Here is a 14439-nt window from a genome sequence, read left to right as displayed (position 1 = left end):
AAATTCGATTTTTGTTCGTATGACATTTTCTTATAATAATACCTGCATGTAGAATACCCGGCTACTGGTGTAGTCATTGTGAGATGAAACTCTTGTCGAATTCTCCCGTACCCTCGACTGTACATTATGGAGTTTTCTAAAAAGCAACAATAATACATATTTATGTCGATCATTAATTTGTTACATTAATTTATATATATACGTATATACTTCATGTAGATACATAAGTCTTCTTTTAAAAAGTTCAGACAAACATCATGTGTAATTAATTAAATCGAGGGAGAATTATGACCAGATCGTGTTTCTCGGTGCACAGCACTTTATACTGATTAACGTAAGAGGTTAGACAATAGATCTCAGGTTTAACGAGAAAATCATCAGTTTAATGTGTCTACGTGAAATATATACTCATCAATATTTATTCATTTAAATAAGGATCAAAAAAAGTAAGAATTCATAAAACTCTAAAAAAAAAAAAAGAAAAAAATCTCCCTGAAACAAGAATAACCAATGGCTTTTTATTTAACAGTTTGTATCTACCGAATTAGAAAAATAAAACATTACAAATCAAAATTATTTCCTTCCTCTTTGCAGATTCAAGGTTTACATTCGCGAGTTAAGTAATTCGAAACTAATATGGCATTATTTGAAAAAAAAAAGAATTAATAGACTGAGTCAAACATTTATTCATCTTTTTAAAGTTAACGTATAATGATACTTGGATTAAATTAAATGTTAATTATGATAATTAAAGCAGTAATCTATGAAAAGCTAAAATACAATATATTATATATTTTATACATAACTTACCTTTTTCTTTTTTTGAAGAGAAAATCATTATTTGTACATACAAATACTTACATTGAACAATAGATGACACGAATATAAAGGAAACCCAATTTCAAAAAGATGAAAAGCTGCTAAATATTTTGTCCCAAATGTCAATTGTAAAATTCCGAAAATACAATAAAAATGCACCTGTATGTATATTTTCTGCCAAAAACAGATATCTTATGTATTTAAATTGACTTTTAAAATTAATTATGTTAAAAATGGTAAATAACTATCTTTTTCTTATATTTTTAAGATCATTTTAAAAAAAATAGAATAATAGATGTCTGTAAATATTCATTCTAAATATAATTTGAAAACAAAGTTTTCTACAAGACTTAGTCATGTACTTATTGGAAATTGAACATTATTTATTATCATTTATAAGTTAAAGACAGTATTTAAATATGCACGACGATCTGGTATTTTGGCAACTTATATTGTCTGATTTTTGGAAAGAAAAGGGATATTTTATTTCTTTATATGCAAAACTCTACTATATAAAAAACTGACTGGCTTATGATTTTTTTTTAAATGATCAAATCATTATTATTTCTCAGAAGTTGTGTTATACATACTGTTGAAATCTGATACACATATTAAAAAGAAATATGAGAAAAACTATGACTCACGATAATCGTATATATTTTACCTACTTTCTGGATCAAATTTTACACTAGTCCAACAACAGATGCCGTTATTGTGTGGGGTAAGGAGTTAAGATGATTCTTCTGTGCGTTTTTATATTGGTCATCTCGTCCTCAGAAGGTAAGCCATTCATTTAATTTTTTTCTATCACAAGAAATACAAATATTAGTCCTCTCCAAAGAAAAAAAATGTTTATATCTGTCCTTGAAGAAAATTAGAAAATTAATTTCATTAAAGAAATCTTGATAAAACAAAACCCAAATCATTAAAATTAATAAAGAGGATTGATTTTTTTCACATGAATCGAAAACCATCAAAACCAATGGGCCTCGGAAGTTACATATTTTTCGTCACAGCACTATACAAGCGGGTAAGATCTTTTCGGGCTTTTCTGGTCTAATTCATGAAAGTTTTATATAAATTTTATTCAATATTTTAATATCCCATTCATATACAGACACTCAGCGAGACAGATATTGGGAAAACCCCTTGTTTATCCTCGTTATGGTGATTTCAAAGGGACATGGACACCGTCAGCCAGCCAACTAAATTGGAACCAGTTTATACAGGTTCAAAATCATATCAAGAAATGTTAATTATGGGTAAATTTATTTAGAGATTGTCATGGACTATATTGATATAACGAACAGTATTCAACCTCAAGATTCCTTTCTAACACTATAAATCTGGAGCAGAGAAAACATAGTACTCTAGAACATCAGAGATGGAATCAGGTGTCATGGAGGAGTGAGCATACCCCTTGCCTACCGATTTGTTTCTTTTCCTTAATCAAAAGTCATAAACAGATTTTAAAAAATGTCTTTGCATCGTGATAAACAATGAGAATCGATCCACAGCCGAACGATTTCTTAAAGTAAAGGAAGTTTCATTCCTTTTAACAAATTCAAAGCTAACACTGTATAAAAGCTAATGTTAAAAAGGTAATATTTCAGGAATGCCTTTGTTTTGTTTCTAGGTCAGATTTCCAGAAAAGGTTTGGATGTCTGAGGTCAATATTTATGAAACGTATAATGCCGGAACTGTCAAGAGAATACTGGCGAGGGATAAAGAAAACCAGTGGATTGAAATTTTTAAGGTTTTTCCGTGTACACCTAATCAGAAAGGCTAGGAAATTTTCCCCAAAAATAAAAGTGAGTTTTTTAGAATGTATTTTTGTTAAAGTATATAAAACAAAATCATTCATGCTCGTTCATTTTAATAACTTCATGTTATAAATGGCAATGTTTTTCCTTCTTAGTTATCAGTCCCCAACCGATTTCCCCTGAGTCTGCCCGTCCGTCCGTCCGTCTGACACTCACGGATACCAAATCTGCAAGCGTTTAGAAAAAAGTGCGGAAAACCAAGGAGGACAGACTGACAGACAGACACAGGACAGCTAGACGGACGGAAAGACGCAGAGAAAACATATAGCCTCCTCTGGTTTCACCGGAAGGGGACTAAAAAAGACCCGAAAATATAATTGTCATTTGATCTCCTTCGCTCTTCTCAGTCGACATCGTTTCAGCATGCAACAAATGATTTGTAGATCATAAAATTGTCAACATTTAAATATTTCTTCATGAACTCTTAATTGTTCCTCATTGTATCCAGAAAGTGAATTTCTTCTGTCCATGTTTTACCATTCCTTTTTCCTTATCAAAGGCGAATGCCCTGAACAATATAAAAAAGATGTGGGATTCTTGTTATCTGATCAATAAGGATAAGGTGTCAGCTGACACAGCGTTTGTAAGTAAAAACAGATATACAAATTATTTAAGGTAAACTATATTTACTCTTGACAAAAATAAATATAAATTATGTTAAATGTTTTTGTTTATATCCTTAAGGCCAACTGTTTAGACACCGGTGGCTACCTGGCTAACTTTGAAACTCTAGAAGAGGCTTTGCGAATGAAAAAGGTTCTAAAGAAAATGAACACAGGTATGGAAAATAATGAAAAAAACTATACATTTTAAAGTTACATATGTCTCTTCTTTGAAAATTTTAAATACTGTATGCTCTTTTTGTCCTCAATTGTAAGGAAAATACACTTTTCATGTTCCATTTTTTTTAAATTTAAGTAAGAAAACCGGAAGGGGACTGGAGGTGGATCAAGCATGGACATATGACCAAGATGACGTATCACGCCTTTGGTGCCGGAGAACCCGATGGATCCGATAAGTCTCCCCAGGACTGCATGTTCTTTTATGCAGGAGAGCGGTACACGTTCCACAATACCCCTTGTGATAGAGGCGGACATCCTGGTGGTTATATTTGCGAAGTATGAATATTAGTACATGTACTGTCAAATGGAGTATAATGCAATAAATTAAAAGCATTTAACTCTTTTTCTGTTTTCTATGTCAATAGACCAAGTGACCGTTGTTTCTCAACAGTTCACGAATTACACGCAAAATATGTTTTAACAAGATATGTTGGTGAAATTCTATGCGACCGGTGGCAAGTTCGGAAAAAAATATTTTAAGCATATAGGTCACAGTCAAGGTCACAAGGTCATTGATCTTGGTGCCGTTTGAAAGAGCTAAATTACTGGAGCATGCATACAAAATATGAAATCTCTATCTCTTACTGTTCAAAAATTATGACGAAGGTTAAAGTTGACAACGGGCAGACACACGGTAAACAGATAAGCAGACAAACAGAAAGACAGTACAAAAACAATATACGCCACGGATCTATCGATCCGGGCGCATACAAATGTTTCCCTTCTTATGTTTGAATGTTTTATTTAATAATGCATATATCTTGTACACCAAAATGTTTTCCATCCTTCATGAAACTCAAATATTACATTACAAATTATCACCTCTATAATTAGACTAAGTATTGGTATCGTAATTTGTCCTTATTTTCTCACAACATACATGTACGATTGAAAGAAATGTAAAGATAATGAATACTGACCATGCCCTAAAGACCATTTGAGGTCATACGCAACGTAGTTTGAATGTCATTGGGTTCTTTCCTGGAGTTGAAGAGTTCCACTAAATGAAGGACCTGTGTGCTATACTTTTAATGTCTATATAAGGATTTGTAAAGCTCTTGTAAAACAGATTTTGAAGGGGAAAAATCTGAAATTCATGTTTTGTGTATATTTACGACATAAATGAACGAAAATAATCATTGTTAAGTGATAATATAGCTAAATGTTGAGTTGAAGGCCAATGTAAGTATATTCTCTCAAGTATGATATTTTAATTGAAAAAATTCTGTCTCATACGAATACAAAAATAGTTCTGCTAGTAACAGGGTGCAATTTAAGTACCTATGGAATTCAAACAGATTGTTGGAAGTCTTCATCTCCAAAAAGTGTACATACGAGGGTTGTCCCAACATTTCGTAGACTGAGCTCATATCTTTTAAAGAAATTAATGTATCTTAATAAAATTTTCAGGGTGGATAAAGCGTGTTCTTGGCAGATAAATTACGAAGTTTTATGATGTTAACTTGAAAACTTTTCGAGTAATAACATTTAAAGTGATATCGTTCTCTAACACCCGGAGCAATCTGCAACGTCAAAAAATACAAATGTCAACAGTTCAAATTTTTGGAGAAAATATTTCAATTACCAGAATCTAATTCTTAAATTAAGCGAAACGGTTATAGTTAGAAATGTGAAATAGCTTAATAACTATGAGTTGATCAAACATTAAAATATGTAAACAAAGTATATGCAAGTACAGGTATGAAATAATAGTAATTTGAAAACGCTACATTTCTACGGGCTTTTCGTCTGTTTTCTCTAAGGGAGTAGCACAATGCAACTCTTGCCCATTTCTTGGCCCCGTCTTTTATTTAAGCTACTGTTATTTACATATACATAGAGAAACCGTTTTAATCATTTTAAATACTCAGGATGAGAAAAAGTTTCCTAGTCTACCAAACCATTATGACTGGTACATTTTTGTAAGAGTGAATTCGGGATCAAAACACTTGATCATAGTCCAGTGCGCCGCCTGTGCCAACGCAGCCGCCATTTTTCAGGAAGTCAGATTTCAACCTCCTGTATTTAAAACGTTATAAAAATCATATTTATTAAAGCATAAACACCAAAATTTGGGGAAATGTAGTTAATAGAACAGTATTAAGAATTTTCATTTCCATTAAAAAAATACGGGGTAGTAATTACGTTTCCGTAGGATTTTAAATATAATATACCAAATTTTAATTGCAACTCTTGGGTATTGCGCCGCCTACCTACACCAAACAATGAAATGTGTCTTTTAAATTGGAATAATTTGTGTAGTTACTCCATATTTGTCCATAAATTTATTAGATAGTGTTGGTTTAATCTATATACGAAGTTTCATTAATGTATGACATACGGTTCCTACAAAACAACGCTTGTCTACGGAATTTTGGGACAACCCTCGTATATTGTCAACAACAAAAAAAACTCCAACATCTTCTGAAATTCGTCTTCAGAGAAATTGTTTGAGGGTGTGGTGTGTGTGTGAGGGTGGTGTGTGAGAGGGTGTAAGGGTGTGTTTGTAAGGGGTGTTGGTGTCTGTTTGAGTGTGTGTGTCTCCTTCTGTATGTGGGGGTATGCAAATAACACTTGTACACAATTTATAACAAACAACTGGAAAGGTGAGTTTTCTGACGAGAAAATTTGTCAGATTAAGGACAGATGATACAAACAAAAAATGGATGCCTGGATTGGTATATATGTTTTGACCTAATTTCATTGCAAATGATGCAAATAATAAATTCCCAGAATATAAAAAAATTGTAAACCTTCTGTGACGTTCAAAATTCTACCCTTCTGAAACCATCCTTATTATTCTATACAAATATTTTTCACTTCAAATTTTTGTGCAACTTTGAATAAAAAAACAAAAACTACGCGATAAACTTATTCATTTTATTCATTTAAACATGACCCAAGTTGTTATTTTCAACATTTTTGGCAAAAATTTGTTTGTATCATCTGTCCTTTATTGAGGAAATAATCCTTGAACAATTCTAGTTTTTCTTCATAATAAATTCAACTGAGAGCAATATCATAGATCTTCCAAATCAAAGGTTATTTAATCCGTTACTTTTCACTGAAGAAAATGCAGCTAGAACAAGCCGGGTTTTTTTTCTTAAACTCCAATATGCCAACAAAGAAATTGACGAAGTTAATAAAAGAAATATTCTTTTTACAAAAGGGTCCAGTCCTGTATTACATTATATTTCAAGTTAAATTATTAAGTTCATATTTCAAGTTAATTACCCTCCATTGTGTTCATATTCATCATTGCCCTTCAACTGCATGTATAGTCCTGCTGGACACGTTATTACGTTATAAATATAGGTAATAATGATGACCTTAGATCACTAATTGTAAAAAATTCTAAAAATAGGGGACCCCGATCCTTCAACTGGGGTCGTAATTTCATTAATATTATATGAATTCTGTAGAAGATTACCCAGGGAGATGGGAAAGACATGAGAAAGAAAACCTTGACACTTTGTCAAAATGGATTGTTTAAATATATCAGATGTTTGTTAAAATGGCACATTAAAAGATTGAGGTGCAATATGAAAACCATCTATTCTTCTGTATTCAATAATCCAGAAGTAAAAAAAATAGATAGATTACATGGTCAGCACGGACTGGTCCCTGCTGTCAATGCAGGTAACAACACTGTCTTGTAACGCTTATTATATAAAATGTATTATATAGGAACTTGGATTTAATTCTACAACTTCTACCAACTTTTAATCATTGTTCCCTTTTTAAGGAATAAATTCTCCGAAATCATATGTCAGTTTTAGATATTATTTTCATTTTTCAAACAATCAAAATGAATTTGAATTACCAAACCTATATTTGATTCTGAAACTTCATAGAAATCTTTACACATACACATACATAGCAGTTCTAGTAAATGTTCAACAAAGACCCTTTTTACTCCTCATTAAGATATTAACAGTAGTGAAGGAGAAACTTCAAAAGTACTGAGCAACAATATATTCAAGAAGTGGTGTGAATCAGATGTGGATACTTAAAAATTTCAAGGAACTTTTGGAAATTTTGAAATTACAAAATTTTACCAAATACATCAGCATAAAAACATGACTTTTCAACTTTATAAACAACCATTTCAAACGATAAATTAAAGTCCAGGCTGTTGATATCATTTACAGCTAAAATATCAATAAAAATAGAACACGTAAATTTACTTACCTTGTCATTGGTCATTTGCAAAATTATTTTGTTAAATAACATTCTGATTGTACACAAAAGTATTCTGAAGTTGATATTAAAAAGATGTCTGAGTTTCTGACAATACAAATGTAATTTTTGGATACCAGGTCTTTCAACAATCTATTGGATTTCCCATTGGTATTAATTTTGCACTGCTAGTAGCAGACCTATTTTCGAATTCATATGAAGCAGAATTTCTCCAAAATCTTAAAGGTGAAAAAAAAGAAAACACTTGCGGTGGCCTCCAGCATTTAGATATCTCGACTACGTTTTGTCTATTACCAGTGTTTATTTCTATTTTTATGTCGATGTGATATTTTCCCGTAAACTTGAAATAAAAGATTACACAGAGTCTGATACATTTTTTTATATGTGCCATAATGGGATATTTTACTTGAAAAGGGCATCAATGGTAAGCTACATGTAACATCCAAGTTTTATGATAAACGTGATAACTTTAAATTTTGAATCGTTCTCTTCCCTTACTTATGCAGTAATATACTTTCATTACCTGCTTCACGGGGTTTATATTTCTCAGTTGATTCGATACGCAAGAGCATGCTCTACGTATGAAAAATATCTAAAACGAGGTAAATTATGGACAAACATGTTGATGAAACAAATTAAAGCAATTACAATATATCAATTTATCATGCTGACAGACGCTTTTCATTCTAATTAGTAAGCCATTATTAACACACTGAATTCCCGTTATTTCCCCAGCATGACAAGGAGGATACAGCGGGTAAGACCAGTCGGCAGGGTGTGTTCTCTGGCAACGCACTTTGATTTTTTTTTTATTTGCAACGAACTCGAGGCACTATGAAAAAAAATTCAGTTTGATAAAAAATATGTATAAAACAAAAGTAATGGACTTAGATAGATTTAGAAATAAAGAGCATTAATTTGTTATAATTATACATTTTGAAAACTTTTAAATTGATTTATTCTTATTGAGAACGGGAGAAGACGGAAAGATCTCTAAGCTCGTCTTTATTTTCCTATGCATTTCGGTAGTGAATTGAGAGAGGGGTTAGGGCTAAACCCAAACAATGCCTATATTATGTATATCGTTGCAGAAAAGCGGGGTTAAGCACCATAATCCAAGCCCTCCCCGATTCCGATGCTTACGATACATCCAAATAAAATGTATTTAAATAACTGAGATGACGTTGAAAACTTTCAATAAATTTGAGTTAGTGTAAAACACATGAAAAGTTATAGACTAGATAAAAAAGTGTTTAACAAGCATTTCTCCATTATCTTTTAAAGACTCATTTTTATTTCTAACATTTACGAGAAACTGAAATATTTCAAACATCTATAACTCAGAACGAAGTTATCGAACCAGGTTCAATTATTTATCATACCTAAAGCAAGAATATTGACCAAGCCTTGCACATTTTTTCAAAATGTGTTAACATTGTGTTAATATTGTAGATATTAACGCATTATCAAAATTTAATTTTATTTTTTTCAAAGTACGTTTGATTAAAAAAAAATCAAAGTGCGTTGTAACAATGTTCACTCCTCCATAGCACCTGATCCCACCAATGATGTTTTTGGGGTCCGTTTTTGCTCTTCTCCAATTTTGTTTAATGGAATTTTAAGCTTGAATACTGTTTGTTATCTCAATATGTATCATAGAGCACCTTTAACCATTTGATGGTTAATTTCTTAAAGCTCAAAAATTCTTAATTCGAGAAATAAAATTCTAGACGTGGTATCAAAATCTTTTCCAGAAATATACATGTAATATAATATATAAATACAAACTATTTTTTCTGAGAAAGGTTTACTATTGGTTTCCTTTGCATTTTTTTCATTATCAATAAAAAGGTGGGTAGTCATATAATAGATATGATTTAAAAACTTGTTTCAACATTATTTGTAGTATTTGTGTAAACAGCGTTTATATCGATGAAATTTGATAATGATGCCGTCATTAAAAAGAAATATGAGAAGTGTTTTCATCTAACATTTTTCTATCTGTGTAAAATTTTAACACTGGTCTGGCATTAGACACCATTATTGTGCAGGAGGCAGAGAGCTATGATGATTCAATCGTGCGTTTTAATATTGATAGTCTCTTTATCAGAAGGTAGGCTAAATTTATCTCTTTTCAAAATCACAAAATAAATTGGTAGTAATTTTCTTAATTTAATTTTCTGAAACAAGAAGTTTTCCTATTATACCTATCAAGTTCAAAAATATGATTTTTTTTTTTTTTTTTTTTGAAATGTTATATTCAGTATATATTGCAGATTACTTTAGATAGTCGACATATATATTTAATAATACATATTAACATCCACCTTGAAAGAAAAGTGAAAATGAAAGTTATTTAATGAATATTGTAAAAGAATTCGCCTTTTAAATCTTTATTATACAAGATTCATTTTTTATTATGTAAAACGACAGCGAGCAGAAGACAATGGGCTTCTGAAGTTACGTCATTTTCGTCACAGTACAACACAGCAGGGTAGACTCACTTTCACTTAGTTTTGATTTTAATTTCTGTTGCATTCTATCTTTTATAAATTTAAAAACACATTAAAAGTTATTACAAATTATATATAGACACTCAGCAAAACAGATATTAGGAAAACCCAATGTTTATCCTCGCTATGGTAATTTCCCAGGGACATGGACACAGGCGGGCGGACAACTGAATAGAATCCATTTTATAGAGGTGCTATTTTATTTCAAGAAATATGTTTAAATAAATGGGAATACTAGACAGTTTTCATTGGCATCCGTTATTATTTTTTTTTCTTATATGTTAAGTATAACAAGAAGACATTACCCGTCATAAACTGTTATAAAGTTTCTTGTTGGATTGAATGTCTTATTCTTTTTACAATCTTTAAGCTAATACGGACAAAATCTTATTTATAGAAATCATTTCTTACATGTACATGTGTGTTTTTTTTTTCTTTTTATCAGGTCAAATTTTCTAGAGAAAGTTTAGATAACTAATTTCATAATTTACTTAATTTATGTTTTTTTCTTACACAACCAGGTCAAATTTTTAGAAAAGGTTTGGTTAACTAAAGTTAATATATACGAAACTTACCATGCTGGAGCTGTGACGAGAATTTTGGCCAAGAATGAAGAAAAGCGATGGGTTGAAATATTTAAGGTTTCTCATGCACACTTGATCGGCAAGTCCAGGATTTTCTCCCCCAAAATAAAAGTGAGTATTCATGGCATTTTTCTAACAATAACATATAAGTGAAATATAAAAATATATAAAATAATAATACTTTTCTCTTCGTAATTTACAAATTCGACATCGTTTAAGTTTGCAAGAAAATATTAGACCTAATAGACCTTAGAGGTAATGAAATTTTAATCAAAACTTTAAACTGATAATTCTTCTATTAAGAGCGTGAATTTCCCTGTGAACGAGCTGAGAATCGAAGTTGATTGTGATTGTTCTGTCTCCCGCTCATATGTAGAGATTGACGCAGTTGAAATCGTTGGAGGTATTTATATACAGCTGGTTCAAAGTTGAAAATTTAAAGGTTAAAGAATCTGGGGGGATTAGGCGAGTCATATGCCCACATGGGTTTTGTCGCTCTGTAAGCATATCGGAATAGTCGTACGATTTACCTAAACATTTAAACTTTGTACAGCACTGTCCAAATAACAATATCTACATTTCTAAACCTTGCTGTTATCGTTACAGTACTTTTAACATGTGATGCTTTTCATACTGCGTGTTAATTGTTCTATCGAATATGTTTTCAGGGATTTGGAGATGGTACACTTTACCTTACCTTTTAACCGTTTTTGCATACGGAACAGCCATACCGTGCTGGTCTACCCATGATTGTTTACATTTCAATTGTACAATGTAGTCTTGAACTGAATGCATTCAAAGTGTTATACATCTTGAAAACTTGTTTATTATAGGAAATGTATTAATTGACCGTAAATGAATTCATTATCTTATTTTTTCACTTTGTTTTTAGTGAAAAAATATATTTATTATCTATAAATTTCAACCTGAACAAAAAATCGTGATTCGAACACTCGCGACAAGTAACTGGGTGCTTCAACACCGCCGCTATGACCACTGAGCCACGAAGTCGCATTACCCTTTAAATAACGAACAGTTCTATATGTATAGCAAGCACACAATTTTAAGTAGGAAAACTAACTTTTTTATATAGAGTGGGTCTTCGTACTATTTTTTTGAAAATGGTGAGAGATACATCCTTCCATACCCTTTCAATATTTGTTTACAAAAAAATGGTACGAAGACCCACTCTATATAAAAACACAGTTTTAACATTCAATTTCTATCATTTTTACGGTTACTAAAGCGTGTTACCATTTTGGTGGGTTAATTACAATCAATTTCTAAGTCATTTGATTCAGGTTTTATCTTTACTGTATGCAGATGATTATAAATACGAGGGTCGTTAGAAAAGTTCGTGGACACATTGAATTACGGAAAATCTATTGTGTACTGTGAAGTATGACCTATGTCTGAATAAATTCCTACATTTTGTTTATTGGTATGCAAAAAATCAGGTCCATATAATAACATCTTGAAAATTTACAACGATTTTTACTATGAGGTCATGGGATTCACGGAGCAATCACTTGACGTAAGGCGACGTGACAACCAGATTTCAAATTAAGCTTTGTCTCAGTTCTATAAATCTTTCATTTCTTCGGATATATTTTTTCTACTTTAAAATTGAATATCTATATCAAGACATGTTACTTTTCTTCTATATAATGTCTTTTGTACTGATCCGGATATTATTGAGATCTTTAAAAAAGTATATGCAGTGAATCGATCAGGTATGGAAACTATGCAAAACCATATAGGCGCAACGCAACGTCCATGCGACGGGGGATATTGAAGTATCGATGGAGTTAATCATTCAAAATGTTAATCCTTCCATTCTTCTGAAGCTACAAACATTTGAAAACTTGTCCTTTGTAGGTGTAGGAAATTCCCGGCATCTTGAACATTTTAATCTCTTCTTAGACATTTTCTAGTCTGCATACATAATTTTTACGTAGTGCAGTACTCCATGACGCTCAATGACGTTCCGATTTTTGGCTGTGTTTTAAGCGTTGATCAGTTATAAACGGCTATAAAACAGTCATATACCCTCCAATTTAGTTCAAAATTTCTTCCAGTGACGTTTCATGAATACTTTAGAGGCAGGTTAAATATCATAAAACTCTTTTTGCTGTACAATTGTGCAATTTTTAATTTTAATATCGAGTCTTTGTGATGTTAACGTGCCAAAATGTAGTATGCTCCGTGAAGCAAGTTTTATCAAAATAAAAAAGCTGTATATTTTTCAATAATCATCGGGGAGCACCAAATTCTTGTATACTTATTGGAAAAAAGGTAAAGATTTTATTTTGAAAGTTTGACCGGTTTCGTGGAAATAGCGCGCTCACAATAGAACTTGTCCACGAACTTTTCTAACACCCCTCGTTACTCTCAAATTTAACAAAAAGTGGAATTTTAAGAATTTTTAAATTCGATATTTTACCTGCCCTTGCTTAGGCGTTTGACTCGCATAATCCCCCCGGATTCTTATTCATAAGACAATGTGGATTGTGGTAAAGGAATACTTCGATTCAGTTCGAGGATTTGTCACCGTATACATGTGAAAAGCTTTAAATTTAGACCTATGCTCAGCACTCAGAGCCTTTGAGCAGTGAAGTTTTTGTTATCGTGCCAACACCTAACAATTAATAAAAGATGACATATTGTAAATTTAAATTTAAAAGGAAAAAATCCAATCTTTTCACTATTTTTATAGTATAAAGCATCCAATGCCAGATTTCTTTGTTCGGAATGTTTGCAGCTCATTTTACTTCAATGATTCATTTATCTTTATAAATTTTTAAAAGACGATTGTCCTGGACAGTTTCAAAAACTCTGGGATTCCTGTTATCTGATTAAAAAAGATAAAGTATCAGCCGACACAGCATTTGTAAGTAGTCAGGATTTGAAATTGAACATAATCAATAAAAGCAAATCAATTGCATTAAAATCGTACTTTTGATAAAAATAACTTTAACCATACATCTGTTTGCATTATATCCTACTAGGCCAACTGTTTAGAGACTGGTGGCTACCTGGCTACCTTTGAAACTCTAGAAGAGGCTTTGCGAATGAAAAAACTTTTAAAGAAAAAGCATAAAGGTAAAGGATTGTAATAAGCGCAGTTTATGAGTTTCTTCTAATCATGTACTTCATAAACAGTTTCCTTACTTGTATGGATTGAAAACTATCGTAAATGTAATCTTTCCTTTTTTTCTTGGACGTTAAAATCAGGAATTCACTTCTACGTTGGAGGAAGAAACATAAACAGAAGAAAACCAGGAGGGGACTGGAGGTGGATCAAGCATGGACAAATGACCAAGATGACGTATCATGCCTTTGGTGTCGGACAACCCGATGGATCGGACCGTTCTCCCCAGGACTGTATGTTCTTTTTCGCGGGAGAACGGTACACGTTCCACGATGTCTGTTGTGATAATGGTACACACCTTGGTGGCTATATCTGTGAAGCATGAAAATTGTCGCTTTAATTATAATACAACATTGGAAAGTGATTTATCATTAATGTTTTTTTCTAACTGCCAGAATACCACCCTCCCCCATTTTTAGCTTGAAACGTTCCCTTATTTTTTGTCTTAATGCTTATTTTAATCTTTTTTTTTTTATTTTCATCGTTTCACATTTAAAAACACTTTTT

The 14439-nt window shown here is 31.8% G+C and overlaps 1 protein-coding gene, 1 long non-coding RNA gene and 1 pseudogene across 2 annotated transcripts; all 3 read left to right on the top strand.

Moving 5' to 3' along the window:
- Nucleotides 1–1553: 1553 nt before the first annotated feature.
- Nucleotides 1554–2791, top strand: LOC134268077 (uncharacterized; annotated as a pseudogene).
- A 377-nt stretch (nt 2792–3168) lies between these two features.
- LOC134268084 (uncharacterized) lies at nt 3169–14281 on the top strand. Its single transcript, XM_062750291.1, has 3 exons — nt 3169–3225; nt 3327–3420; nt 14016–14281. The coding sequence occupies exons 1-3, from the start codon at nt 3169–3171 to the stop codon at nt 14255–14257; spliced, it is 393 nt and encodes a 130-aa protein (XP_062606275.1). The 3' UTR covers nt 14258–14281.
- On the top strand, nt 10360–11129 carry LOC134268093 (uncharacterized). Its single transcript, XR_009992288.1, has 3 exons — nt 10360–10388; nt 10719–10892; nt 11085–11129. It is a non-coding gene; the product is annotated as an uncharacterized LOC134268093 (long non-coding RNA).
- Nucleotides 14282–14439: the final 158 nt, after the last annotated feature.

This window comes from Saccostrea cucullata, unplaced genomic scaffold (genome assembly GCF_032062105.1).
Source record: "Saccostrea cucullata isolate Sc308-1 unplaced genomic scaffold, CSIRO_AGI_Scuc_v1 ctg15139, whole genome shotgun sequence".
Lineage (NCBI taxonomy): Eukaryota > Metazoa > Mollusca > Bivalvia > Ostreida > Ostreidae > Saccostrea > Saccostrea cuccullata.
The sequence above is the reverse complement of the archived record's forward strand: the minus strand, read 5'-3'. Positions and strand labels throughout refer to the sequence as shown.

What these genes read in the sequence shown, in the direction of transcription:
- LOC134268084 (XM_062750291.1), top strand. Translation starts at nt 3,169, where the DNA reads ATGTGGGATTCTTGTTATCTGATCAATAAGGATAAGGTGTCAGCTGAC. An exon ending in TGTCAGCTGACACAGCGTTT is followed by an intron (nt 3,226 to 3,326) that starts GTAAGTAAAAAC and finishes TATATCCTTAAG; the next exon opens with GCCAACTGTTTAGACACCGG. An exon ending in TCTAAAGAAAATGAACACAG is followed by an intron (nt 3,421 to 14,015) that starts GTATGGAAAATA and finishes CGTTAAAATCAG; the next exon opens with GAATTCACTTCTACGTTGGA.